General features: G+C 45.0%; 1 protein-coding gene across 1 annotated transcript in view; it reads right to left on the reverse strand.

Moving 5' to 3' along the window:
• adgrl3.1 (adhesion G protein-coupled receptor L3.1) overlaps positions 1-26,741 on the reverse strand; it is a 202,425-nt gene that overhangs the window by 78,669 nt on the left and 97,015 nt on the right. Inside the window, exons 5-8 of the mRNA XM_061244330.1 lie at positions 26,266-26,280; positions 23,160-23,960; positions 3,680-3,988; positions 2,091-2,194 (exon numbers count right to left, since the gene is read on the reverse strand). Coding sequence (XP_061100314.1) covers positions 2,091-2,194; positions 3,680-3,988; positions 23,160-23,960; positions 26,266-26,280 — 1,229 coding nt within the window. The remainder of the gene's footprint in view (positions 1-2,090; positions 2,195-3,679; positions 3,989-23,159; positions 23,961-26,265; positions 26,281-26,741) is intronic.

The following is a 26,741-nucleotide window of genomic DNA, read 5'->3' on the forward strand; positions in this document are numbered from 1 at the left end:
CAATGGCATGAAATCTATTTAAACTGAGCAATTCAACACAAAATCAGCCCGGTGAATACATTTTCAATCACCGTACCTGCACTACATTTGAGCTGCACTCACCTGCAGAATATGGAACACCAACGGGAGAGGCCTCAGTATGCAGGCAGCATATCCGCACGCTAATGCCTTGATTTAGCTCACTGAAATCTTTTCCACATGCAGGTGCTCTCACAACACATAATGCAAATTTAAGAAGGGCGATGACGCTTCCTACTTAAAATATCCAGGATCGTCACGTCTAAATAGCCTGATGTACATAGTTGATTAATGGGCGCGCCAATTAAGGCACAGATCTTCACAAACAAGCCCGCATTTGATTGATGTGCCGAGCACTGTTTCATTGGAGAATTAATTATTAAGGATTGTAAATAGCTCTTCCACTAAGCAAAATGTAATCAGATGAAAATGAGCATTGTCTTCCAGGATTGCGCTGGCATACAATGAGAGATCAAATGCTGTGCCTTCTGACAAGTTACCAAGGCAACCGAACTCAGATCGGATTGACTGTCATGCAGCACTTTAGAGAGAGGCACACACCCAGCTCACACATTTTAGCACGTATGTACAGACGCCACGTGAGCTGTACGGCAACATGCCTGCGAACGCAGCTTTAAAATAACTCATTCAGAAGTTACTATTGTTGGATAAGTGAGGCGTTTCAACTGCCGATGCACATGTTATTTTTGGTAAGCCGAACATTAAACCAGCCGCTAAAACCACCGCATTCATAAATTAATCATATTTTACTTAATGCTCACTTCCCTGACACTGTGTACAATAATGATGTGGCTCCAGACCTGTATTAACCCTTTGAAGAGTACTTTTTTTGGGGATTTCTAGAACTCCACTGCTTTCAATTACCTGCAGGGAGTGTCACATCGGTGCGAGAATGTTCAGATGACAATGTTCTAATCACATATAGCACATAATTACAGACGCCAGAGAAGGTGACACAAACGTCTCCTCCCGGTACGGTGCTGTTTGGCACTTCTGATTGGAGACTAACACATTCCCAAAGAGATCAAGTTTCACCCAAGAGCAGACGGGCTTATGAGACTCATGCTTGAAGGAAAAAAAAATCTAACTTTGTTTGACTAAATTTGGCAAGGGAAGAACATGTTCTTTTGAAGAGCGAAAAACAACTGCTTGTGAAAAAAATGACACGGGCACTTTTTCCCTTCCTCTCCAGGCTTTGAGTAATGTAAGAGCCAATGATTTCAGCCCATTCCCAAAGAGCACATTATTCTCAAGCATTTCCACCTCCCCTTAAGCAAAAAAAAAAAAAAAAAAAAAATCCAATTCCACTAATGGGCTGAGATTTGTGACCGGCACAAGAATTTTGGAGAAAAAGAGAAGGCGCTTGATCCGTGCGACCTGGCAGGTTCCTGTTAGGCCGTCTCTGGTTTATGATTCATAAGCCGGGATGGCGTGTGCCGTCTTCTGATTAACGGCGGCACTTGTGCCGCGTGCCGCCGTCCGAGGCAGGATTAAAACTCTGAGATGGCGTGGCCTCCTTCTGAAAGGACCTGTTCAGACTTCACCGTCCACATACAGGCTTGGACTTAGACTGGGGTTCTAAACTAAAGGTCGCAGGTTTGATTCCCAGGTAGGAATCCTGAGCAAGGGACAATAACATACAAAAACCAAAATGTATACATTCAGCTGTATAAATTGATACGACGAAAAGGTATCTTAGTCACTCTGGATACGAGCGCCTGCTAAATGGCAGTAATGTAATGTAATGTAATGTAATGTGGAAGTGTAACGGTACGGAGACCAGAGGCTCATCTGCTGAAGACCAGCAGTGACCACCCGAGGGACACTCACCTTCTTTATTTTTTTAAATATATTTTTTTTAGGCCTTTTTCAGCTTTATTGGACAGTATATAGTATAGAGAGACAGGAAGAATGGGGGCGAGAGAGAGGGGAAGACATGCGACAAATGTCGGACGGCCGGATTCGAACCGCCGACGTCGCGGCTCGCGATGAGCATGCGGTCAGTGCTCTGCAGGCTGCGCCACCGAGATGCCCCCCCCGTGCACACTCACCTTCTGCATGATGTGGTGCACCCACGGTGATGTGCAGTTGCTGAGGTCGGGCCCCTGAGGATCCCAGTAGACTTCCTGGGTCATGCACGCGTACGTAGCGGTCCCTGTGAGACGGACGGAGCGTCAGTACCCCCCGATGTCTGGGCCGGGCCCTCACTCGATCATTACGAGAAGACCACCCAAGAAAGACGGAAGTCCCGCCCACATCCTGATCTCTTGAGTTTGGTCAAATCCTCCAAATGACCCATTTTCACGTTTCATTAGACTAGGGACATCCAGTAGCTGTGTGAATTAATTTAACATCTGAAATTAAGAGGAACTAAACAAAATGAGGAATAAGAGAAATTAAGATTGGCCACCCACCCAACTGCAAACGGTCTAATTTTCTGTTTGATCTGTCCGTCTGAAAGCTGTCCTGAGGGTGGACTTCCAGGGACAACCCTCGCGCTGCCTTTCCCATGCAGCGGGGAGGATGTGCAGATCACGCTCCAGTTATTAAAGCCCTGAGGGCCTGGCCAAGTCCCCCCATTACAGGAACCTTCATCTGGATTAGGTCTGTGTTTACAGTGCATTCCCGCCGCTTGCCTTGCCCTTGCTTTTGGCTCTCTTGTTTTGCTCATTTCAATGACAATGGTCGGCCTGTGCGCGGATGCATGCATCTAGTTATGATTCTAGACGCGTCCAATGAAAGGAAGCAGTATTAAATTTGCCTCCGTGACCGCAAGGGCAAGCGCATTTTTCCACTGTAATCGCCCCCCCCCCCCCCCCAACCCCCAACCCCCAACCCTCTGCTCCCTCTGTGAATCATAAAGGCTTGGTGCCGATCCTATTTCTGCATCCTCTCATTTTGTTTCTATGTATACCGCAGCAGTTAGCGAGCACAATCCCACAATCCACCGCTGCGTGCGAACTCGCCATCGTTAACGTGACATGGCGTTCATGTGAAAGTTTCGCTTCAGCTACGGTTGCGAAGCTGGTGTTTATTTTCTGAAGTCGATGATTGCGCTCCTGCCTTTCCTCAACACAACGTTGGTTTGAGATTTCAGGCTCTGAGATGGACTGGAGTAGAGAAACCATCATTTGTTCTGAATAAACTGAACAAGCAGCCTTTCTCGTGCTCAAACGGAACACAAAATTAAAAACACCCCCAGCTAACCAACAACAAAATCCATTCACACATTTTACCTCACAAATGTAATTAGTAATGGCATTCGTAATCTCAATATAGCCCAGAAACGAATTAGCATGAATGTAATAAATGCAAATTGTTTAGAAAATAATGAGACTGAATATGCAGTGTACAAATGGACCCTACACAAGAATGTATTTAGTACTCCACACAAACAGTTTATCTGAAACAAGGGAGGTTAAGGTGTTGTACTGCCAGAAATTACTTCCTTATTATCTTCTGTTTTTGGCCCTTTTACCCTTACGTGTACTTCCAGAAAAACACAGACACATGCACACACCCACGTAGAACCAGAATACACCTGCTAATCGGCTGGGAATAATGGCTGTCATTATTTCACCTGCTACCCCCTCCGCTAATGCCGGCCAGCTGGTGCAAAGATGACGCAGCGCTCTCTTACCAATCGTCCCTGCCGGACACGGCTGCCTAGCAACGTGACCCTGGTGCGTTTTGGGCCAGAAGACGTCAGACTCCTCCAGCGGGCTGCAGTAGTCCACGGCGATGTTGGGCAGCTGGGAGGAGGGCGGCGGCCGGGTGGTGAGCTCCGGGATGTCGCCCCCCGCCGGCGCCAGGGTGGTGGTGGTCCGGGCGCGCTGGCCGGGGGTGGAGGTCATGGGCGCTCGGGTGGAGGTGGTGAAGAGGTTGGGCCGCGTGGTCAGCCGCGTGGCGGTGGTGGAGTCCAGGCGCACTTGCACGGACGAGGACGACTCTGCGCGCGAGAGAGAGGGGGCAGAGGAAGTAACGGGTGAACGGACGCGCACAAGAGCACAGGGAAGGGGCGAGAACATCCACGCGACCAGAGCGTGGCAACACGGTGCGGCGTGAACAAATCGACGAGGCCAAACCAAACGCTTCATCTTTTCGAATACTGTTTACAGCACTTTATGTCTTTCTCATAAAAATAAAAGGATTTCTTTATGACCCTCGCCAGTTAAAGCAGAAGTGGTTCAATCTGGCAGATGGCAAATGAATGCAGTTTCATATTCGCTAAGATACTGGTGCCCCCCCCCCCCCGCAGCTACACGAATCCAGATGCACCAATTAAAACCAGCCCCTAAAAACCACTTTTCCCAGCAAATCCTCTCTTGTGTGAGGCCTCTTTGTTCCATAGTTCTCTTCACAAATCAATATGAGCCGCCTATTCAAAAACTGTTAAAACACACACTGTATGCACAATAGTGTTCCTCTCCCCCCCCCCCCCCCCCACCCCGAAAAAGGAAAAGGGCCGCGGCCCTCTTCTCTGCGGACGCTGTTTGCCTAACCGCTGAAGGAACAGCTAGGCCTCCCATGAGCCTCTGCAGCTTCCCGCTCCGAATCATCATCAATCATCCCGACCGGAGCCGCAAAAACGCCGCGCGCCCCCTGATTGGAAATAAGGAACCGAATTAGTCCTGTTCCGAGGGGCGTCGTGAGGCGGCCGAGTGTCAGTCCGGGCCGAGGAGGGGGGGGGGGGGAGGAGGGGGGGGGTCGGATTAGAAGACGACAGGCGGACGAGGCAGCAATGGCTCAGGGCGGACAGACCAAACAGAACGATATGGGAAGACAAGGCAGGAAGGAACAGCAAATGAGCCACTTAGTCAACGCCTCAGTCAAAACATGCTTTCTTTGAGGGGTTTTTATTTTATTTTATTTTATTTTACGTGGTGGTGAAGGTGGAGATAATAGGTCTGGAACACTAGGCAATCTCATACATATACAAACACGGTCCTTTGTTACCCCTTTACAAATAACGGCTCTCTGAGACAATCCTTATCAAGCCGGCGCTCTCTCCTGGCACAGAACCGTGAATCCAGCAAACAATATTCATTGTGTTTGCATCAGAAATAGTCACGCTTCCTGATTCCCTCTGTTATGCTTAAGCATTTGAAAGACATGCACTCTCAAACCATGAGCCTTAAATCATTCCTTGTTTGCTGTTTCTCCCTTGGTTTTTTCTTTACCAACTGTACGACACTCTGAGACAACTGTGAAACAGTGTTTAAACACCACGGCAAAAGCGAACATTGCTCTTATATGATCGCAAAATTCCATGACAACTTGCTTTTGTCCAAAAAAATGGTCCAACAAATCTGTTTATAAAAGACTTTCCAAATGTATAAACACAGCAAAAACAACACTTAAGGTATGGCACGGTGACTTGAACAGAAATCCTATACAGGAATCTTTTCAAAACAAAATATGAACAAAGTGAACAGTAACAAAGAAATATTTTCCGCCAAAAGCACAACAATTTTTGGTAATCTGCCCTGTATTTTAATGACAGCAACCAGATATCACAGCTATTCCCTACTGGCCGTGTTCCTGATTGCGGTGTCTCTATGGGTGCGTTTCCTTAGCAGTAGAAAGCCAGCGTTATTATTGTGGCAGGCTTCCCTGCTGAAAATGGCCAGGTACCTCCCGGGAATCAACGCGTAGCTCACACTGGCACCGTGTGGCACAGAGGGCTTACACCAGCAGCATCCAACCCCGGAACAAGCGACAACGCACTGCAGATACCGCAACAAATACGCCTTGGCTTTCCGTTCACATGCTCCGCGGCGAGAATAAATTATTCAAAGGAAAGGACTATGTAGGTCTACTGTATGTCATACCCCAAGGGCCCCCGAATTGAGTCATTATTCCTGAACGCTCTCCCATCCTCCGCCTGCATTACAATGCAATCAGATCAGGCTTTTTCCTCCATGCATGCGGACACACAGCGCCACGCACACACACCCAGATACAAACACACACGCATACACACAGAGACACACACTTACACGCACACACACATGTCCACACACACACACACATGTTCACAAACACAAACACACACACATACACAAACTTACACACACACATACACACATCCACAAACTTAAACAGACACCCACACACACATACACACACATGTCGATACATGCACACACACATGTCCACACACACACACACATGTTCACAAACACACACACACACACACACACACACACACATACACACACACACACACATACACAAACTTAAACAGACACCCACACACACATACACACACATGTCCATGCACACACACACACACACACACACATACAGTAGGCCTATATGATGCATTACACAGGGGATGCTGAAGTACGGGCAATAAATCATGGAAAGAAGAAGATCCCTGTAATCTGCTCCGCTCCGCTGGTAAACAACCTCCTCCAGAGGTGTGGCCCTGGGGTACAGCAAGCAGGGGAGCGGTAATCAGACCACAAAACAGAGCCCTCCTGTCCCAGAACACCGCTGAGGCACGTTCACGCGCGGTGTACGCGGTGTCAGCCCTCCCCCATCGCAGCGCTCGTTAAAACAATGCCTGCGTCCGCCACCCACAGCCTAAACTCTCCACCACCACCCCCCCCCCCCCCCCCCAGGCACGTCCTCTCCTCTCCTGTTCAACACTCGCACGACACAGCCGAAGCACTGACACGTCCGGGGGAAACCGAGCTCAAATGAGACACTCTAAGGGGTAGTCCTTCTGCGGGAGTCTTTGTTAGTGGCTCTGACACTTTCCCTTCCACTGAAACACTGTAAACCTTTTATTATGTTCTTCCATGGTCTTCAATCACAGACCGCAGTTTCCTGTGTGGACTAGTTAATGATTTCCCTGAAACAGGTTTGGCCAGTCCTGCTCATGACAACCCACAAGGTCTGTGCTTTTTTTTTCTTTTAACCTAAAAATATTAGCACCTCGAGATTCTAGCAGGGCCATAACTACAATTGTAGTTTTCTGTATTTTTTTAATGTCTATTTCCAAGGCCTATATTTAAAAGTCAAACATGGCGGCCTCCATAAATTGCAGCTCCATAGGAATCTAGTGAAGTGGAAGCTGATTCCAGTTCTTAGATACCTCGATGGTTGATACAGACCCAAGTAGCCCAGAAAGACAAGGCATGTGTTTGTCTCATGTAAAATAAGGAAATCCAGTTCAGTTGCTCACTCCATACTAGTTAGCATTGTCTTATTCGCGCAACACTGATAGAAAACTGTTGAAAACATCATTTTAGCTTCCGCAACTGCTTATTTACCACAGACAGAAACAATCCAGAGACATGCAGACTGCTGCAGTATACGGTGTCACGTTAAAGCCAGAGAACCACGGCTGTGGGACTTCAGCAGCTCTTCAGTTGAAAAAAGGTTAATTTCACTATCAACGGTGCTTCTTGTGGTCTCAAAAACACGGTTACAAAAGAATAATAAATCAACGTTGTGTGCTAGAAGGTTTAATTACAGTCAGTGAAGTCAGTAACTCAGTAAAGGCATTTTCCATGAGTGCAGGCTGCCCCCTTTGACTAAAGCCTGCCTATTTTAACTGACTGTAACAGAGGGTCCAAAGCAGGGACTCATACCTGGCCCCATCCCACCAGGGTAGGGCGGCATTTCAGTCACACACTGTTCCTCTGATTACCTTTAACTGCTCCTGTGCCCTGTTGCTGTTTTCCAGGTCCCTACAGGTTAGCAGCTACTGTACTGTGAGTGACAGATCTGCCTGTGTCAACACTACAACCACAGTTTTCACTGTGGGGTTTCTGTCTGTTAACAGTAGAACTACAGTTTTCTGTGTGGTGTTCCTGCCTGTGTCAACACTACAACTACAGTTGCCTGTGTGGTGTTCCTGCCCATGTCAACACTACAACTACAGTTTTCACTGTGGGGTTTTTGTCTGTGTCAACAGTAGAACTACTGTTTTGTGTGTGGTGTTTTTGCTGTGTCAACACTAGAACTACAGTTTTCACTGTGGGGTTTCTGTCTGTGTAAACAGTAGAACAACAGTTTTCTGTGTGGTGTTCCTGCCTGTGTTAACAATACAACTACAGTTTTCACTGTGGGGTTTCTGTCTGTGTCAACAGTAGACCTACTGTTTTGTGTGTGGTGTTCCTGCCTGTATCAACACTACAACTACAGTTTTCTGTGTGGTGTTCCTGCCTGTGTCAACAATACAACTACAGTTTTCACTGTGGGGTTTCTGTCTGTGTCAACAGTAGAACTACAGTTTTCTGTGTGGTGTTCCTGCCTCTATCAACACTACAACTACAGTTTTCTGTGTGGTGTTCCAGCCTGTGTCAACAATACAACTACAGTTTTCACTGTGGGGTTTCTGCCTGTGTCAACAGTAGAACTACTGTTTTGTGTGTGGTGTTCCTGCCTGTATCAACACTACAACTACAGTTTTCACTGTGGTGTTTCTGTCTGTGTAAACAGTAGAACTACTGTTTTGTGTGTGGTGTTCCTGCCTGTATCAACACTACAACTACAGTTTTCTGTGTGGTGTTCCTGCCTGTGTCAACAATACAACTACAGTTTTCACTGTGGGGTTTCTGTCTGTGTCAACAGTAGAACTACTGTTTTGTGTGTGGTGTTCCTGCCTGTGTCAACACTAGAAGTACAGTTTTCTGTGTGGTGTTTTTGCTGTGTCAACACTAGAACTACAGTTCTCATTGTGGTGTTTAAAACAAATACACTGCAGCATGCTGAAAGATTTTGGGTACATTCGATTATCAGCTCTCCTTTCCTGACGACCAGAGAGCCCTCGGAGCGTGAATAAACGAACGCGCCCGTCTTAAGTGACTGAGGCTACTTGCTTCTTGAGTCTGCTTTCGGGAGGCAGGTTACACACTCCTTTCTTTCAAGATAATTTTGCTTGTTGTCGCCGTTGTCTGAACCACAATTAGTCAAATGAAAACAACAACAAGTCTAAAGGCTACTTTATGCATAAGGGACCGTTCCCCGCTGTCACATCACTGCCGAGCTCAAATTGCTGTTGATGTCGGCGGAATCCCACTTGAAATTTGATTAAGTAGAGAAACGTCCCCACTTTTCTCCGTTCCGTCTCGATGTTTTCGGCAATTATGCAGCATAGAAACGAACAGCGCTAGGTGCTGACAGCGAAACATTTCCTTTTGCATGAGGGAAACAATCCTAGCTATGCTACCGGTGCAGTTGGCTATCATTCAGCTGGAAAAACATTTGCATTGATATTGGCAATATAGCCTACTGGGCGTGTGTGCTTTCCCATTTTCCCTGTTCTAGTGTAACCTTCACTTTGCCTTTTTACAGCTCGTCATGGCCAAAGGCAACAGAAGCCCTAGCAAGCGCTAGGCAGCAGATGATCACTGGCTTTGTTCAAAAGCAGCAATGTGTTGGTTTACTGCAGAAATTTGTGTCGTTCACATTCTCTTTGGTAGCTTATGAAATATGCTTACGTAGTATGCTGAAGTAGTTGTATACGCTTACGTAGGCCAATGGCGTATTGAACTTGATCTCTCCCAATTACATAGTCCTCTGCATCTCATTCTGTCCTTATCTATCCTCATTTTTATCGGAGGGGAGGTGAGTGAAAATATGTAAACCGATTGTAGACTTCATTGAACAGTTACCGTGTGAATAAATTATGAAATTGCAATTTTTATATGTCGAGGGTCACTTTGATCACGCAGCTCCACAGACAGCAGTAGGTCAGTCAGTCTCAGATGTGCAGCAACCTCCATCCTCAGAGGCAACATCTCCCAAGATGATGTAGGCCTTTAGACACAGGCAGTAAAGTCAAGAGCTTCATTTTTACCAAACTAAACTTGAAACTAAGCTCCAATAATAGCCATTAAAAGGAAGCTGGCATTTTGTGAAAGTTAGCATTTTGCATGGGTTTTTTTTCCCAATCCAGCACGATGAGGTCACGGGGCTTAAAAAAACATCTGAAAACAATGACTGATGTTTTATTTTAAAAAAGCATGATGGTTTGGGTAAAAAAAAAAAGATAAATAAATACTGCACAGTTCATCGCAACATAAATTCCTCTTTTCTCAGATTTCCTTATTCATATTCCCAACACGAATACATATGATGGGTCCTCGTTAGCTTCATATTGCAAATTATAATCTAATCAAGACCACTGCGAGGATGACTAGGGGAGGCATTCCACCTTCCCCCGAAACATTATCCTAGACGACAAGGAACTTCTTCACACTTTAATAAGCCAGATCTAAGAAACAGAGTTCTGTCGGCATATATACATACACTTCAGTCCCTAATGTACAAGTTGCTAATTCACACACAACACATATCCAAACGAGCAAACCACGGTATTGCCATTTATAGGCTTCGGTTTTTTATGACTGGAAAACTACAACATGCTTGTATGGGGCGGCCTGTAGCGTAGTGGTTAAGGTAAATGACTGGGACACGCAAGGTCGGTGGTTCTAATCCCGGTGTAGCCACAATAAGATCCGCACAGCCATTGTGTTTGAAAGGTAAACAGGTAAAACACAGGGCCATTGCAGTGATAGTTCCACTGTTTCTCCTAACTGCTCCTTAACTACTGTACAGTACTTTTCCATAAATACAAACACAATGAGCTGAGGACATCAGTATTTCCGCTACCATGCAACCTACACCAGAGCTGTATGCGGAGTATCAGGGGATGTGCCCAACACAGAAGAAACGCAACCTCAATAAAAAATTAAATCCAAAATGATGCCTTTAAAATAAGTAATCATCACAAAATGGAAGCTTTTTTTCCCAATCAGTTTATTTTTTCTACATGCGCCACTAGCCTAAGCTTATTTTCAGCCCAAGGCGATGCACTTGAATTTTAACGTCAGCAGTTGCTTCGAATCGTAAGGATAACCAGACATCCACAGTCAAGGCAAAACAAGATGTACTTAACTGCGAACCTAAATTGTAGCACGCGGAACGACTGCCCTTGAACATTTCATGTGGCAGTTAGAAAATAAAAAAAAATAAAAAAAACGCTTTACTGATAAAACTTTAAATCGAACGACACTTCAGCAAATCAACGCACCCGGACTCGAGTCTCTCATTTTCCGGAACTAGTCTTTTTCCGTTATCAACGTGGCCTTTGGAAGGCAAGGCTCGTCGCGGGAGCCGAGGCAAGGGGCCACCACTACAGTCTCACTTGACATTCACTCCGACAAGCCCTTCTAGTGCCCTTCAGCAGAACGCCGTGCCGCCGTAGGTAGCCCACACTTCAGACGGCTCGCAATCACCGCCGAGCGGAAGGTCAATGCGTTCCGGCATATTCTCAAATCGCGCTTCCCGCCACGGGTACGAGCCATTTACGCAGAGGGGCCTGGCGAGACGACGGTGGCTGGGATGAAATCAAAACCAAATTTTTTTGACCCATTTGAGGAAAGCTATAATATTCTATTTAGAGCCCAGATCTACTTTATATTAACTGGCCCTAATAACTTCATAATAACTCCAGGGATTCCGATAGGGAGCTCTTGAATGTGGTTCTTCTTCCTAAAACTCCCCCTACTCCAAGCCACAACTTCTTGTTAAACATTCTGTTCCATTTGTGTGATTTAGAAAGGGAAATGTGAATATAACAATGTAAATACAATGTAATTTCAAAAGAAGCAGGTCACTGAATTACACAAAGCAAAAAAATTGCGGTCTGCCACTATTACAGCACAAGGCTGTGAGTAGACTGGGATATTTCTTTTTTAATACTGTGGCTCATTTAATTCTTAATTTCTGTAACAAGACCAGAACAGACCTCAAGCCATTATATACTCGAAATGCCAACTTTACAAATTGATGTCACATTCAGAGCGGAAAGAAATCTCCCAGGATGATATTTTCAGGGGCTGATTTTACTGGTCAGCAAACCCAACTACGGAAACTACACAACCATACTGAAGAGCACTTCTACTGCTATAAGGTAGAATACTATTATAATATATTTTTTAACAACAACAACAACAACAATAATCATGAACACCATCATCATAATAATAATAATAATAATCATAATGAAGAAGAATAAGAAGAATATTGAAAATAAAAGCTGAGAGCAGGAGGAACATGCAGCTGATTCTCCCGGGTCGGCCCAGTGGGGCTGCCCCGGTGTATATGAAGGACTACGGCCTGCATTCAGTCCGCTGACATTTTGTCGAGTCCTTCGATTTGAATAATGTTTCAGAGGAGGCAGAGTATTGCTTTTCTCCGCCTTTTTCTCCTCACAATATCTTCTCATCTTAGCCACAGCTGGTGAAATGATATATCCGTGGGCGGGAAGAATCCGAACACAATTTTAACAGAACGCTTTTGGTGGCGAGGTGAATCATCTCTGTTTCTGTCAAAGTTGTAAATATTTTCAAAAAAATAAAAATAAACGCTTGATAATATAAAGGAGTTGGATGGGAGAAAGTGGAATTAATTGACTGTGAAAGCAGATTTGGGGTGTCTGGCCCTGGTTATGCCAGTCAGATGGGATTGCGTGTTTTCAGGGAGATGGATGCCCTACTTTTAAGGGTTCAGTCTTCATAGCTGCTGGTCCTCTCTTTTTTGGAGTCAATATATACTGGTATTTTGTTTTGATTAAGAATGTGACATATAAATACACTCAGTGATCACTTTATTAGGTAGACCTGTACACCAGCTTGTTAATGCAAAGATTTAATCAGCAAATCATGTGGCAGCAACTAAATGCATACAGGCATGCAGACATGGTCAAGAGGTTCAGTTGTTTTTCAGACCAAATGGCAGAATGGGGAAGAAATGTGCTATAAGTGACTTTGACCATGGAATGATCGTTTGTGTTTTTACACACAAAAGTCTCTAGAGTTTGCAGGAAATGGTTTGCAGAAAACAGTGACCAGTAGTTCTGTGGGCAGAGAGAGGACAGAGGAGAAGGGCCATACTGGTCAAAGCTGACAAGAAGGTGACAGTAATGAAAATAACCATGCATTACAACAGTGGTATGCAGAAGAGCATCTCTGAACACACAATCCGTCAAACAGCTAAGTGGATAGGCTACAGCAGCAAAAGACATAACATAAGTATATAACAAAAAATAAGTCTAATAAATACCTAATAAAGTGCTCACTGAGTGTATACATATAATACATTTTCCGGTGGAATGGGAATGCATATGCAGTCAATATTAAAATATAATAAATACCTAATAAAGTGCTCACTGAGTGTATACATATAATATATTTTCCGGTGGAATGGGAATGCATATGCAGTCAATATTAAAATAGAAACATGTATTATTTATAATTTCAGTTAATTCAATGTAAGTATTTTTTCTAGCAATGCAGAATCAGTAGCAATGGCCTTTTTGCCATGGGTCATAGAACGCTTCAACAAAAATGTTTTTCTTTCTGTCACAAGAAAGTAGGTCAACATATATTATAACACTGTCAAAACTGAATAATATAAATAAACAACAAAATGCTTTTTTCCTGCACATACCATACTGGAACTTCTTAGTGATATTGTCTGCACATCAAAAAAGTGAATGATTAAAGCCATTTCAAAGAATATGCAGGAAAAAAAATTACCCTTTATTCTTCCCCAGTGTGTTGCAACAAAATTACATAAGACTTCACTCCATTTTAGGTGAAGCTCATTATTTTTAAATGTGTTCTTTACCCCACTTTGTCGTTTATTTCCGAGGAAAAGCACAAACTAGCACAAAACAAACCTACATCAAAGAACAGCACAGACATCATTCCCATCATATTCAAGTGAAGGGGGGGAAAAAAGAACAACAGAAAAAAAGAAAATATGATCTCCAACCCCAAACATCATCAAAGCATTATGGACAATTATACACTATGTGGAATTCATAAAATATATACTTTATGACTAATGTTATGGTCTGTTTATTATTCATAATAAATAATTCAAAATGTTGTATGCTGGCTACATACTTAAATTGTTACCCCGAATGCAATATAATGAACATAAGCACTGCATGCAATATCATCTGTAATCTTCTCCATAAGAAAACCTCTTTATTGCATATCCACAGTAATCAAGTGGGGGAGGAACATACCAAATGCAATCAACTGCTTACTTGTAATTCAAATAGCATTTGGCCATTCGGCATGCTACTAAACCACACCTAATATTTATCGCTGGATTGGATTGGCTTGGACTTGCTGTGATATGAATTACTTTGGAATATAAAAGTTTCTTTGACCTGCAAAAGCTAATTGTGTACTGCACGGAACAACCCAAAAAACATAAATCAAGTGGAAGTGTTAATTTGCCAATCTCTCCCTCAATCTGCCGGGCCAAGCGTCAATTATGTAGCAATAATGCACCAATATGACTGGACATAATGAACTCGTAAAGAAAGGAGCTCACGCACTGTTGGGCAATTAATTACTCACTCCACCCCCCCCCACCCCCCCCCACCCCCAGCACCAGGTGGGGCAGCGACGGAGTCCGCAAATCACGCCAAAAATCCACGGTCTGCGCAAACAACGTCACATGTGAGCCGGTCGCATCTGCCGACCCCGCCCCCCCCCCGCCCCAGCCCTGCATGTCCACCTGCATGGTGCCTGACCCCCTGCGGAAGCCCCCGGCCCAGAGGGCAAACAGCCGTAGGTCAGGCCTTAAACAGGCACAGCCAGGAGGGGCAGGGGCTCTCAGCGAGGAGCCAAACCCCGCTGATAACGGACAGTTTGGCCGTTCGGATTTCGGCTGGTGCTGCTGAAGACCCAACCACACATTTTAGTTATGTGTTTATAGGGTATTGCGTGAGGTGTTTAACGGGCATTGGCACTAAGACAAAGGTTGGCAGAGTTCCTTCATGAGGACTTGTCCCTGTAAGGCTCTCCATGCAGAACAGCTAGCTGCCGCCTGAGCTAACTCCACCCAGGTGAGCTGCACACAGGATCTAGAATCGGCTAAATCAAATCGTACAAATCATAACTATTCTCAACTTTTGATCCACTGCTTTATTTTTTTGTTTCGTTTTAAAAGCTCACGCTGAATAATGTATCACTGCATGGTAACAAATTAGTTTTAAATCTCTTTTTGAAATGCCAAGTGATTTGAATACAAAATAAATACAATGTGGCGCTTTAAAAGGATTACGGCTTTAACTGGCAATTTGCTACGAGAGGGCTCTCACTGGCAGGATATTCTCAAACTGCAGCCAGTGTGAGGTTAAGAACAATGATGTCGGCGGAGTAAAGGACATCAAGGGGGGAAACTCACAGCAGGGCACTCAACAGAAGGACTCTTAAAGCCTCATTTATTTTACATAATAACAATATAAATAATGTTATAAATAAAGATATCTATTCATATTAATTATTAATATAAAATATTTATATTTCTCTACCGATTTTCGAAGACAATGATTTACGATCTGTCACCAAGGAATATCAAATAAAAGACAGAAAGTTATCTGTAGAGATAACGGTGGTTCAGTCCCAGGGTTGCCAGGTGTGCGGATCGCACAGTCGAGCCCAGGAGCTGATGTTTTAGGCTTTGTTCAAACGAGTCTCAACGGCAACGTGAACGTGACCAGAGGAAAAGCCTGCGACGACAGCCATTGTGCGCGGTGGAGAGGGGGGCACTTAGAACGGCGTTTTTCTCCCAATCGTAATGGAAACTTCCCACTGAGACCGGACAGAATGTTTACAATGCGGGGGTATATTCAAAGCTCTCGAGACGACCTCAAAGGAGGTATTCTGTTCAGTTTAAAGCCGCGTTCGAGGCGGGTAACCTAAGAAACGGCGAGGAACGCTGTCTCCGGCAACTGAAAGCACTGGGACAGCTTGTTTAGGCTGACTGTCAGAGTCAGTCTAGCATAATGAAGAGAACACGGGGAATACTGTGCTGTATCACGAGCCTAATTCAGCCAGATTGGAAAACCTTAAACGTGGTTTGTCAAGCGCACGCAGAACCTGACAACCTGTCCAGAATCATGTTCCTTGAATAAAAAAAATGTGTCAGGTTAGGGCACGTACCCTCAGGCTGACATTTGAATATACATTTTGATTTAAAGAATTAAAAATGTAATTGTACCTTCATTTCTCCCCCCCACACAATCATTATTTCGACACGAGAGTGTGGGAGAACGTTTTTAAGGGCGAGCATCTGGCAGGTTGAGTTTCTCATAGGCTGGGATGACTCACGGTGAGCCTCTGATGCATTTCCCTTATAGAACGGGGTCAGAGAGGCGGCATGGAAAGTGATTGGGAACGCTGTATATTTAAAAAAGAGCAGCTTGATAGGTCTTCTTGCGTGAGTTGAGAAAACGTAGAGAGGGAGTAACTTTTCTAAATGAGCAAAAGTTCCGCACAGACATTTGGAAGTAGTACTTCTTCACACAGAGTAGTCACTGTGTGGAATAGCTTGCAAGTCATGTAGAAACTCTTGGGGCTTTCAAGACCAAGCGTGTTATGTTGCAAGATACAATCTAGTTTGTTGGTAAATGGTGAGCACCCTTCAGTTGTAGGACAATGGTGAGAATCGTTTGGCTGAATGGCCTGTTCTCATATTATGTTATGGTATTTTATGTTATATGAAGACAATACCAGACACCTCTACCTTTGCACTGAGAAGACACAAATCTGCCCCTTCCCCTAAAGAGGCAGGTTCAGAAATTCTGTGTGTCACAGACACACAAAAAAGCTGAGGTTTCTCTACTACAGTGTTTCCAGAAGTCCAGACCAATATGGAGACACAGAGATCTCCTCTGTATATGCAAAGCTCACATTGTTTATAGTCAGGAAACACAGCCATCCCTACTCAATACTGAAAGAAACAAGTTCGCTCCTAATTGGCAGCCTGAATCACTTGCTCTTACGGAAGGCCTAATGAATTCGGCAGAGAGAAAATCTCGTTCAATTAAGCAAATCTCCATTCATGTTGACGGAGGGGGGTCACTCTGCAGGAGCAAACAGTCCGACTTCATTACCGAGGTGGAGGACTTGGCCCTCCAGACTACTCAAGCCAAACTCTGGTGCAGATTGTATCCCTGGCAAACTGCATCATGTGGCACAATGACAGCAATGTCAACAAGAGCAGCCTTCTCCAATAACATCACGATGTCACCATATGAGCATCGCTCTGCTTATGGCTGTGGTAGTGGGGACCCCAGCGCCAAAAATACTTTTCAATCTTTCCTCAGATGCCCCTTTCAACCTGAATGGAAGTTATAAGTAGTTTTTGTATGAACTTGCCAATTAATATTGGACCCCAAACATTTTCATGCACTTGCAAGAAGTTACAGAAAAACCTAAAATAATTATGTTATATGAATGCAGTTTAAAATGTAGTTAAAAAAATTGGACTACACAAAAATGTGTTCATGCTTATTAAGTGTAAATACATAATTTCGACTGTGACCTTTGTGTGCACTTATCTCTCCAGATGGTCTCTGCTGATTGGCCAACACACATCTTTAGCCAGTTCACATACATTGACCATCCATCCATCCATGTACATAATACTATATCCATCATGTAATTAATTCTGATTGATAGTGACAGTGACAGAGAGCTCATGATATGACGAAAAGTAGAATTACAAATTAAGAATGGTCACATTCTATGATCAGCTATATGAGTGAGTTATATTGAAAAGTCTGTCAAAATGGCTTATTTTGGAATTGGAATAATTGCATGATGTACAACCAATGCTACCATATTCACTATCCCTTTGTGTGTTCTTGTCTCGACACACTCGTTTCCACTCAAACCGTCAGCAAAGGGACACAAAATCACGAGAACGACGCTAAATCACACACAATCGTGAGTGTAAATGATGTATTTTCTACTGCAGTAGTTACAAACTCATCTCGGCAGCTGACCCAATGATAACCCCCGGTGGAGGGGGAAACGGACAGCTTCACGTTGTCACCGTTAAAATCGGTAAACATGTTAAAAATACATTACAGCGCAGCGTTGACACTCACGGCTGAGCTCCGGCCGGGATTCCACCGTACCGTCATTTCTCCTCACCGCCCACTCCAGAGCCGTACGCTACATACAGGACATTAAGCAGCGAGGGGAGGAATACATTTTTAAAATGTACATCTCTCGCGCACGTATAGGCCGAATCCCCTGGTGGCGTGGCCCTCAGCAGGTTGACCCAAATGGTTCCGTTTGCCGTTGCGCAAATGTCAAATGAATTACTTCCGGCTCCACGGGACTCACTGACGCACCATAATTAAGCGATGCGTCCGCCCGTTTCCCCGCGATCTGAAACCCCGCCCGTTGAGCAATCCAAAATGGAGGAGGGAAAACGTGAGTAATCCAAAATGGAGGAGGGAGAAGGAGGAAAACTCGTCAGCGATCGGGGCCATACGTCGACTCACTGTGACTCTCGACGGTGCGGTTACGTTCGAATCCGTTTCTACGGGAACGGAAACGCGGACGGCCCCTGAAAGCCGGAGAGCTGTCTGCTAATCAGAGCCAATCAGCGGTGTTCAGCCTGGGCTGCAGCCGCTCCCTGTCAGTCTTTGGGCTTAATCGCACAGATCGCTCCCGACGCTGCCTCGGCCATTTGTCACCGTCTCTCCTCCTGCAATCACCGACTTACAGGGGGGGGGGGGGGGGGGGGAAAGAAAATGGAGGTTGCGCGCTTGAATCCTTGAGGAAATGAAGTTTGACAATCGGAGATCAAAGGTGACCTCCGTTAATTCGAAAAGTAGAGGCATGAAGTCAGAGGATAGCTCAGAAAATAGAAGTTAATTGTTTTTTCCCCCCCCCCCCACACTGACAAAAGATTCCGGTGCAGTGGAAAATGTATCTTTTAATTATCCTTTTAGTGAAAGCCAAAGTGAACTGTTAAGTATGTTAAGTAAACATATGCATTAAGTTCTCAGCACCATAGGGGTTTTAGTCATGTTTTAGTTATTAACGGGTCAAATATTTCACAAGATGGATTCAAACTAAACCTATACCTAATTATGGTAATACATACTGTCTAAAACTCTCTAAGAGCATACGAGAAAATACGTTTCTAAACAAATACCGTGCATTTATTTTGAATGTCTTTGTTATAGTACATTCGCAAGACACCCGTTTGCAAGGCAGGCAAGCTTTATTTCAGATATTATTTTATACCACTGTGTGCATATTGAAACAGTCCAGTTCAGACTAAATTGCCCGAGAGTAAATTGTCAGTGCCCCACCTAGAAATCTAACCTAGTATACAATCTTCTAATTACATGACCAATCCCTCAACCACCGAACCACACTGCTTCCCTGCTCAGTACTGTGCAACAGCTGCGTGACTGCAGACTTGTGAAATTACCCTGAGAGGGTTGGGTTTTGGGTTAAGGTCATTTTTGGGGTCGGGAGTACATTTACAATCACGGCTAAGGGTAGGTTTGGGGCCAGTCAACAGGCTTGGTGGTTAATATGAAGACACGCACCGCAAACATTTCTGAAAAAAAATACAAACGTAGCGAAACAAATTTCATTACAGCGGAGGCTGAATCCTACCCTCGACATTTTGGTTCGCCACTTCCTGGAAAAAAATAAAAGGTGTTTGTCGACTTCAGGCATCTATTAGGCCTGATTTGAGGGTTTTTTTTCCTACAGCTTTTTCAGAATGGTTGAGCTGATGCACTCTCAGAAAGTGTTCTTTGGATCGCCTTCAGAGGGAGGCCTTTTTCTGTTCATTATGAAGGCCTCTATGGTAGGTGTGAAAAGGGTGGACGATGCTCCCAGAATGAACCACTTTGCCCAACAAAGAGCCCCTGAGCGAGGCAGTGTTCCTCCCCGCGGATACGAAGGAGCCCTTCAGAACCCCTTCTTCACAGATGGTAAACGATGCCCGAATGGAGTAGCTTGTGGTATTTTACTGTTAAATTGCTGGAATATTCGCAGCCTTTCAAGGAAAATAGTGCAGAATAATGCAGAAATGCTATTTAAAAAAAATACCTTGTTTTAAGGCTCAGTACGCTAAAGAAGACACGGGGACTGAATCACGTTTCTATCTCTGCAATACCGAATAAAACAAATGTGAAATCCCATTTTGCCCACATTTGCAAAAAGCTAGTTGCTATTAGCACATATTTTGCGTTAGGCATGAATGAGAACAGCAAGTTCCTTCCAAGAACGGAAGTATGTCAAGGCTAACAAATCCTAACCATTGTTTCACTGTATTACTGCACGATCCATATACACAATACAACACAGAAGCTTAAATTCTCCAAATGCTCCAGGCAGATCATCAGTGTTTCCTTTCAAAATGGCGAGTGGCAAGACATTCTGTTTTTCCTTTTCTCTTTCTACCCAGCAGAGCATTGAGATTTATTCAGTCCAATGATTCGCCTAAACAATGAGAATGGAGAAAAATATAAATGAGTGTGCTTTTTTCAGTGACCTGCCCTGCGGATCGTGGCTCTACATTACTAATTCACCGCGTTGCCTGAACTCGTTCAGCGCGCATTCCACAACATAATGAATGCATATTCAGCCAGAATAGACTAGCAGGACATCATAAGCTCCTCAGTGTCAAACTCCAAACACAGTCAAATTAATGATATTTTTTCACGTCTCGTTTCATATCTCACATCATCTGTTCAAATAAATGAATAATACACATTCATATCGCGGCGGCATTGCACTGCTCACTTCAATGACACATCCGACGGACTCTGTAAAAGCGAGCACTGTACTGTACGGGAGTGCTCCGGACATCCCAAAGGCCCGTCGGTTAGGAATGTCCTCCGTAGTCATTGCTCTTGAAAATAAGCAGAGTGGTGAGCGGGGAGAGAGCACACGCGTGTTGACGTGTTGACGTGTTGGCAGACGACACGCGGACTGTACCGGACTGTACCGTGTGCATCACTTCACACGCCGTCATGCGATGACACGGAGCATGCTGCGGACGTCGGACACGTCTGCGGAAAGGCTCCCCTGGTCCACCCCCGTGTCCCGCACGCTCCACCGCGAGGGTATCTCAGGTGCTGCTTACGCTAGGGGAACGGGGGGGGGGGGGGGGGCCAGGGCAGGGGTGGAGGCAGGGAGACAGGTGGGAACATCTGGCCTCTTGTAGATCATGTATAACTCTGCATAAAATATGAACCCGTGTCTGAGCAGCCAGGGTCAAGGGACAGCGCAGCGCAGACCGAGCTCCTCACCGTGCGCCACGCTGGCGTTGTTCCCGGGCGTCTGCATCGCACGCCACCAACCGACTGGCCAATCGGCGTACGCCCGTTTCCCGAAAGCAGCCTTTTACGAATGCCAAACATCCGCGACACTGCGGTGGGCATGATCACCGGTGTGACACTGGCTGGACGAGAAAAAACCACGCACGCTTTTAGGGGAGGGACGAACAATAAAAAAAGAGTTAAATAAATAATACTTTTGTATGCAAGTGGTGGCTACCTTTTCAGGGATTCGGGGGACAGAGCAATATAGTCCGAAATTCCACCAATTAATTTGTGATGAGATTCTATAGACAGTGGCCAGGGCAGTGGCATTGATTTTATTTATTTATCTTCCCCTTGTCAGCAGTCTATCCTTAATAGCACTTTGGAGGTCAGTGCACTGAATACCAATTGATCTGGAGACTTCTCCCACCTCCCTGGAGACCAGAGAAGTCCATTACTCCTGGGGTAATCGGATAAAACAAAGTTTCCTTGATACCCTTTGGATAATTTCTTGTAGCGCGAGTCCCGACTGCATGTAAAAGCATAGCTTGATAGACCGTCATTTAATATAGAACGGACCAGACCATGTTCGTTCCTAAAAGGCACCAAGAAGCAATTACATTCAGCAAATAGCCGGGGAGCCTTGGGAGTTCTCCATTCATCCTTTGGAGGCTGGATTAAATTCCTATCACACCTACATGAATGATGAGATCCCTTTACACAAGACCTCCGTTAATTATCGCGGTCGATACAAAAGGAACGCCGGGCCCACAGGGCACCACGGAAGCATTTGTTGTCCTGGCAGGGGCCCGAGCTGAAGCTTTTTCCGGAAACTTGGAAACTTGAGCAGAGAGAAGAAAAAAAGTTTCGGTAACCCTCTATTCTACAGCCTGCTACCTACCTAGTATTCACTGGGCATATACCCGCTACTTATGTGTAATTATTAGCTAAGTAACTTTGATTTCAGAGGTAAGTACTACGAAACAGGATGTAAAATGTGTGTTCATAGTACTTAAGGTCATTTTACGATGCTTTGTTTCATAGCACTTACCTCTGAAATCAAAATGATTCTTGACTTGGCTTGTGGAAATGTGAGCTATGGCTGATATAAAAAACACAGACGAAACATTGCCTTACAGCAACTGACCTTTAGCTGGCATTAAGAAAATCACATTGTGAATCATACTATTCTACATAGTCCAGTGATCATGCCTTGAAAATACATTATGTATTTATCCAGTTATTGTTGAATAAAAGCGAAACTGTAAACATGAATATACATAAGAAAAATACTAGTATCTCTTATTTATACATAATCCTTCTTCAGCTGCAAACAATCCATACATGTAAGAAAAGGGCATGTATTCTCACTAAAAGACAGCTGTAATTAAATAGTAAAATATATACACTACCTCAAACTACTCACAATTGCAGTTACTTCATAATTCATATGCCACTAAATTGCAACTTGAAAACTATGCAGTAATGACATTTGTACTTTGTGTTCCACTATGCATAATTTTTCTGCTCAACAATCTCTAAATCAGAATCTCCACCAAATAATTTCGACCTCCAAAATTAATATGCATAAATATTCATCTCAATTCCCATCTTCAAGGGTTTTCAAGTCACTAATCTACATCGTTCATCCCCACTTGCTTGATCAATGATCTTTCACTCACATCTTACTGCAGACCTACTTATGAGACATCAAGAATTCCTAATTAAGAGTTTTGCAGCCTTTTTTAATCATCCTTGTATGTTGTTTGGAGGGGATTGTTAATGAAGAATAACAGAACTCATTACGAGAATAAAAGGCACTTTCTTTAAAAACAGAAACCCAAGAAAGCTTTAGGTTGAGTGCACAGGGTATTCACCTGTGTTCTAGGACACCGACTTAGATCGCTGGCCGGCTATTCAAAGGTTGAAACGGGAACAGACGGCACAACACAACAATGACACAACAAACATCCGCAGTCAGTGGACTTACCCAGTCTGTTGTCCATGGCTCCGAAATCCAGGGAGTACTTGACCACGTGGTAGTTGTTCCAGACGTACAGCAGGTTGTCCCGGGGATTGTAATCCACAGCGGCGATGTACTGGTAGGAGTTGGGGAAGGGGATGTCCACGAAGCCGTCCTTGCTCTGGTCGGTGTTGTAGACGTAGTCGATCTTGTTGCCCGTGGCCTCGTTGTCGTCGTCCTCGTAGACGGTCTTGACCACGTACAGCACGCCGCAGATCATGAAGGCGTTGGAGGCGGAGCGCTTGTCGTAGGCCGTCTCCCAGGTGCCCTCGATGCGCAGCGTGTAGGGGTTGAGCTGGCTGATGACCATGCGGCCGTTGTTCTGCTCGGTGGCGTAGATGACCCACAGCCCGTTCTCGTCCACCGCCAGGTCGATGTCGGACTTGCCGCCCCAGCGGTAGGGCGAGGTGTCGTGGTAGTTGGCGCTGGCGATGATGGCCTCCCCGCTCTTGATGCGCGTGCGCAGGTCGAACTTGACGATGTTGCGCGTGCGCTCCTTGTTGAAGAACAGCGCGCCGTCGTACACCACGAAGCCCGTGCCGTCCACGCGGTGCGGCAGCTTGTACGTGGTGGTGGGCCGCCCCGCGATGAAGTCCTCCTTGGAGGAGTACTCTGTGAGCGTGTCCGTGCGGTACGGCGTCCAGGGCATGTAGTAGATCTTGTCCGACGACTGCAGGGGGTCCTTGCACCAGGCCCCGGACTGGTGGTCCGACTCGAAAAGGTGTTCGCTCTGGTACACGCCCCGCAGGAGCCCCGGGCACAGGAAGACTAAAGAGTCAATAATAATAATAACAAAGGAAGTGTCAAAGCAGGATACGGGTCAGCCATTCCTGCCTGACACCTGGATGCCACTGCTGACATTTTACGGACCAGCACCAGCTTTCATTTTAATTTGCCACATGTGGAGTCATATAGTAAGAAGTGGGGTAAGAGTGTAATCGCATTGTGTGGACAACTAGATTATGCTGACAGGTATGCCATTTGTGGTGCAGGACACTGGCAATTCCTCAATTATTGTTTATTTTCCCACAATTTTCCCACAGTTTTCCCACAAAGAGGGGGAGGGGGTTAGGATTTACTGTATGGCAACACAGAGGGCTTTGACAGGTATACACTATTGATCAGAATTATACACATAATTGGGATTTAATTTAATTTAATTTAATTTAATTTACTAATCAAGGGGACATTAAACATTCCACCATTTCAGATGAATAAACGTGTATCATAAAGCTCTTAGACAAACAATGCCCTTACATCTCCTGTCATTTATGCACAGACAAGTATTTGCATCATAAAAATGCATAGATAGGCACTCTAAGCATCTATTTTCTTACATAGTACATTTCCTGTCATATGTCGGTTTGCTTAATTCCTTCATGTTATATTTAGTAAATGTTGGTGCTTGTGAAATGGGAATGCTGGGAATGCGGGAAGCTGCTGGCACTCCCAGAGGAAGGAATTGCGCGCATGACTTTCTGGGAAGAGCAGATGAAAATGAAGGAGTGCAGGACTCATTTATTAGTCTGGGGACTCAAAGGATGGACAATGCATGTGTTGCTGGAAACAAAGGCATCTCTGGCCTGTCTGATGTGATACAAAAAAAAGTAATGAGGAATGAAATTGCTTCCCAGTGATTTATGATTCCAGGAACTTCAATAAATATGTGGAAGTTCCTGACGCACAGCTGAAGGTGGCTCAGCTACAGCGTGGGCAGATATGCAGAAAACACATTTTTTGGGTGTTTTTTATCAAGCATGTCATCATTATGACAGGTAACAGTTCAGTGTAAATGGCGAGTCAGTAATATTATTAATGATTTACTTGGAGAAGTCCCTTCGCCTCGGGCAGGTTATGTGAAGAATGTGAATTTTTGCAGGGTGATGCAATCGCAGTGGCCCACCCGGGAACTGAACCGGCGACCTCACTGATCCATCACGAGCCTTCAAAGCGCCGGCCCCGCCCCTCCGAAAGTTAAAGCGGGTCAAACTGAGGAGACCGTAAAATGTGAGGCGATGAGAGAACTGGCAGAAGCGTCGCAGACACAATTAAGAAACGTGTCTGGACTCGGATGAAAGAGATGAGGAGATGGCGAGGGGTTTGTTAGCAAGAACCGCTGGCGTTACGGGACCCGGAATGAAGAATCTCCCCGTTAGTTAACAGGTGACGGTCGAGACAACATGTTTTCACATAGCAACGGGGGAATTTTTGCTGCTGAGTGCGCTATTTTATACGCTCATGTGGACAAATATAAGTTATTTTTCAAGCTGCCAAACTTTTTTTTTTATGCAGCAAAAACAGCAATGTGAGCCAGCTGTGTCTATAGGAGCGGACAAGCAGGTGAAGGCCTAATCTATGGCCGGAGGCTGTTCCGGATGTATGGACACCACCCACACGGTGCTCGATCTCTGACAGGAACAGCCTCAGGTTGCTATCCTCATTCACAACGCCGGCATCTCGCTCGGAGGGATCCCGCTGATCCCAAACCCTTCTCAGGGCGCTCTATCCCAACGCGTAGGAACGATGCTCGCAAAAAAAGAGGCGTGTGGATGTCTCCAGGAGAGGCGCCAGTGTGCTGTGGGCAGGGTTTAACCTCGATTACAGAGTGTGCTACAATTTAAATCTCCTGTATTGTATCAAAGAGCCTGCAGCATTTTTGAGAAAAAATATGCATGTAAACATTTTCTTTTAAGCATCATTTTCCATTTCAGCCCCCCCCGCATATTACTCATAAAGTAATTTGTTTTTTAATTTATTAAAGGCCCGCTGAAAGGTCAACATTCATTAGAATTTGAAGAGACAAGCATCTCTATAACACATTACAGTGGTCTTCAGCGGGAGCACGTGACATGCGCGCGTGAAAGCAGAGTCACCTTACAGTTACAGTGAGCCAATGGGCCATTAACAAGCGCAGGAACGCAAACTCAGCAACAAAAAGGTAACGGGGTGATTAGCATGGTGTGACAGAGCGGGTAATGAATTCCATATTTTATCAGATAAAGCATGTATTTACATAGCCATGGATAAAAGAGCAGCGTGTGACACCGTTTACTGGATTAACTTATTGAATTACCTTTTTGTTCCACTTCTACGATAAGCATTGAGGAGAGAGAAAAGAAGAGAGAAAAAAAAGGGAATTTATTAATGACGCGACAACTTGCTCAGAGCCATACTGACCGTCTCCAGACCGTCGTCACATCGCGTGCTATCAGAGCCTGAAGAAAAAGGGTCAAACGATCATTCCATCAGACAAGAGAACTGCAGAAACGGGAGAAAGCGGTAATAAAATAAAAGAAAATAAAAGAAAAGGAGGCAGCCCTGAAAGGAAATGGTGCAGTTGTCATTGTGCATGGAGAACGGTGAAGGAAAAAGGCCACATTGTGCGTGACCGTCATAACTGCAATGCGAAGGAACAGTTCCCACAGCCGAGCTGGCGGTCAGGGCGGTGAACCATCCCAGGATTTCAACAGCTACAGTGAGTACAGCCGGAGCGCCGATGGACGCTGCGGTGGACTAGTGCGTGAGAGGTGTAATCGTGTTTTCTACACG

This window comes from Conger conger, chromosome 6 (assembly GCF_963514075.1).
Source record: "Conger conger chromosome 6, fConCon1.1, whole genome shotgun sequence".
NCBI lineage: Eukaryota > Metazoa > Chordata > Actinopteri > Anguilliformes > Congridae > Conger > Conger conger.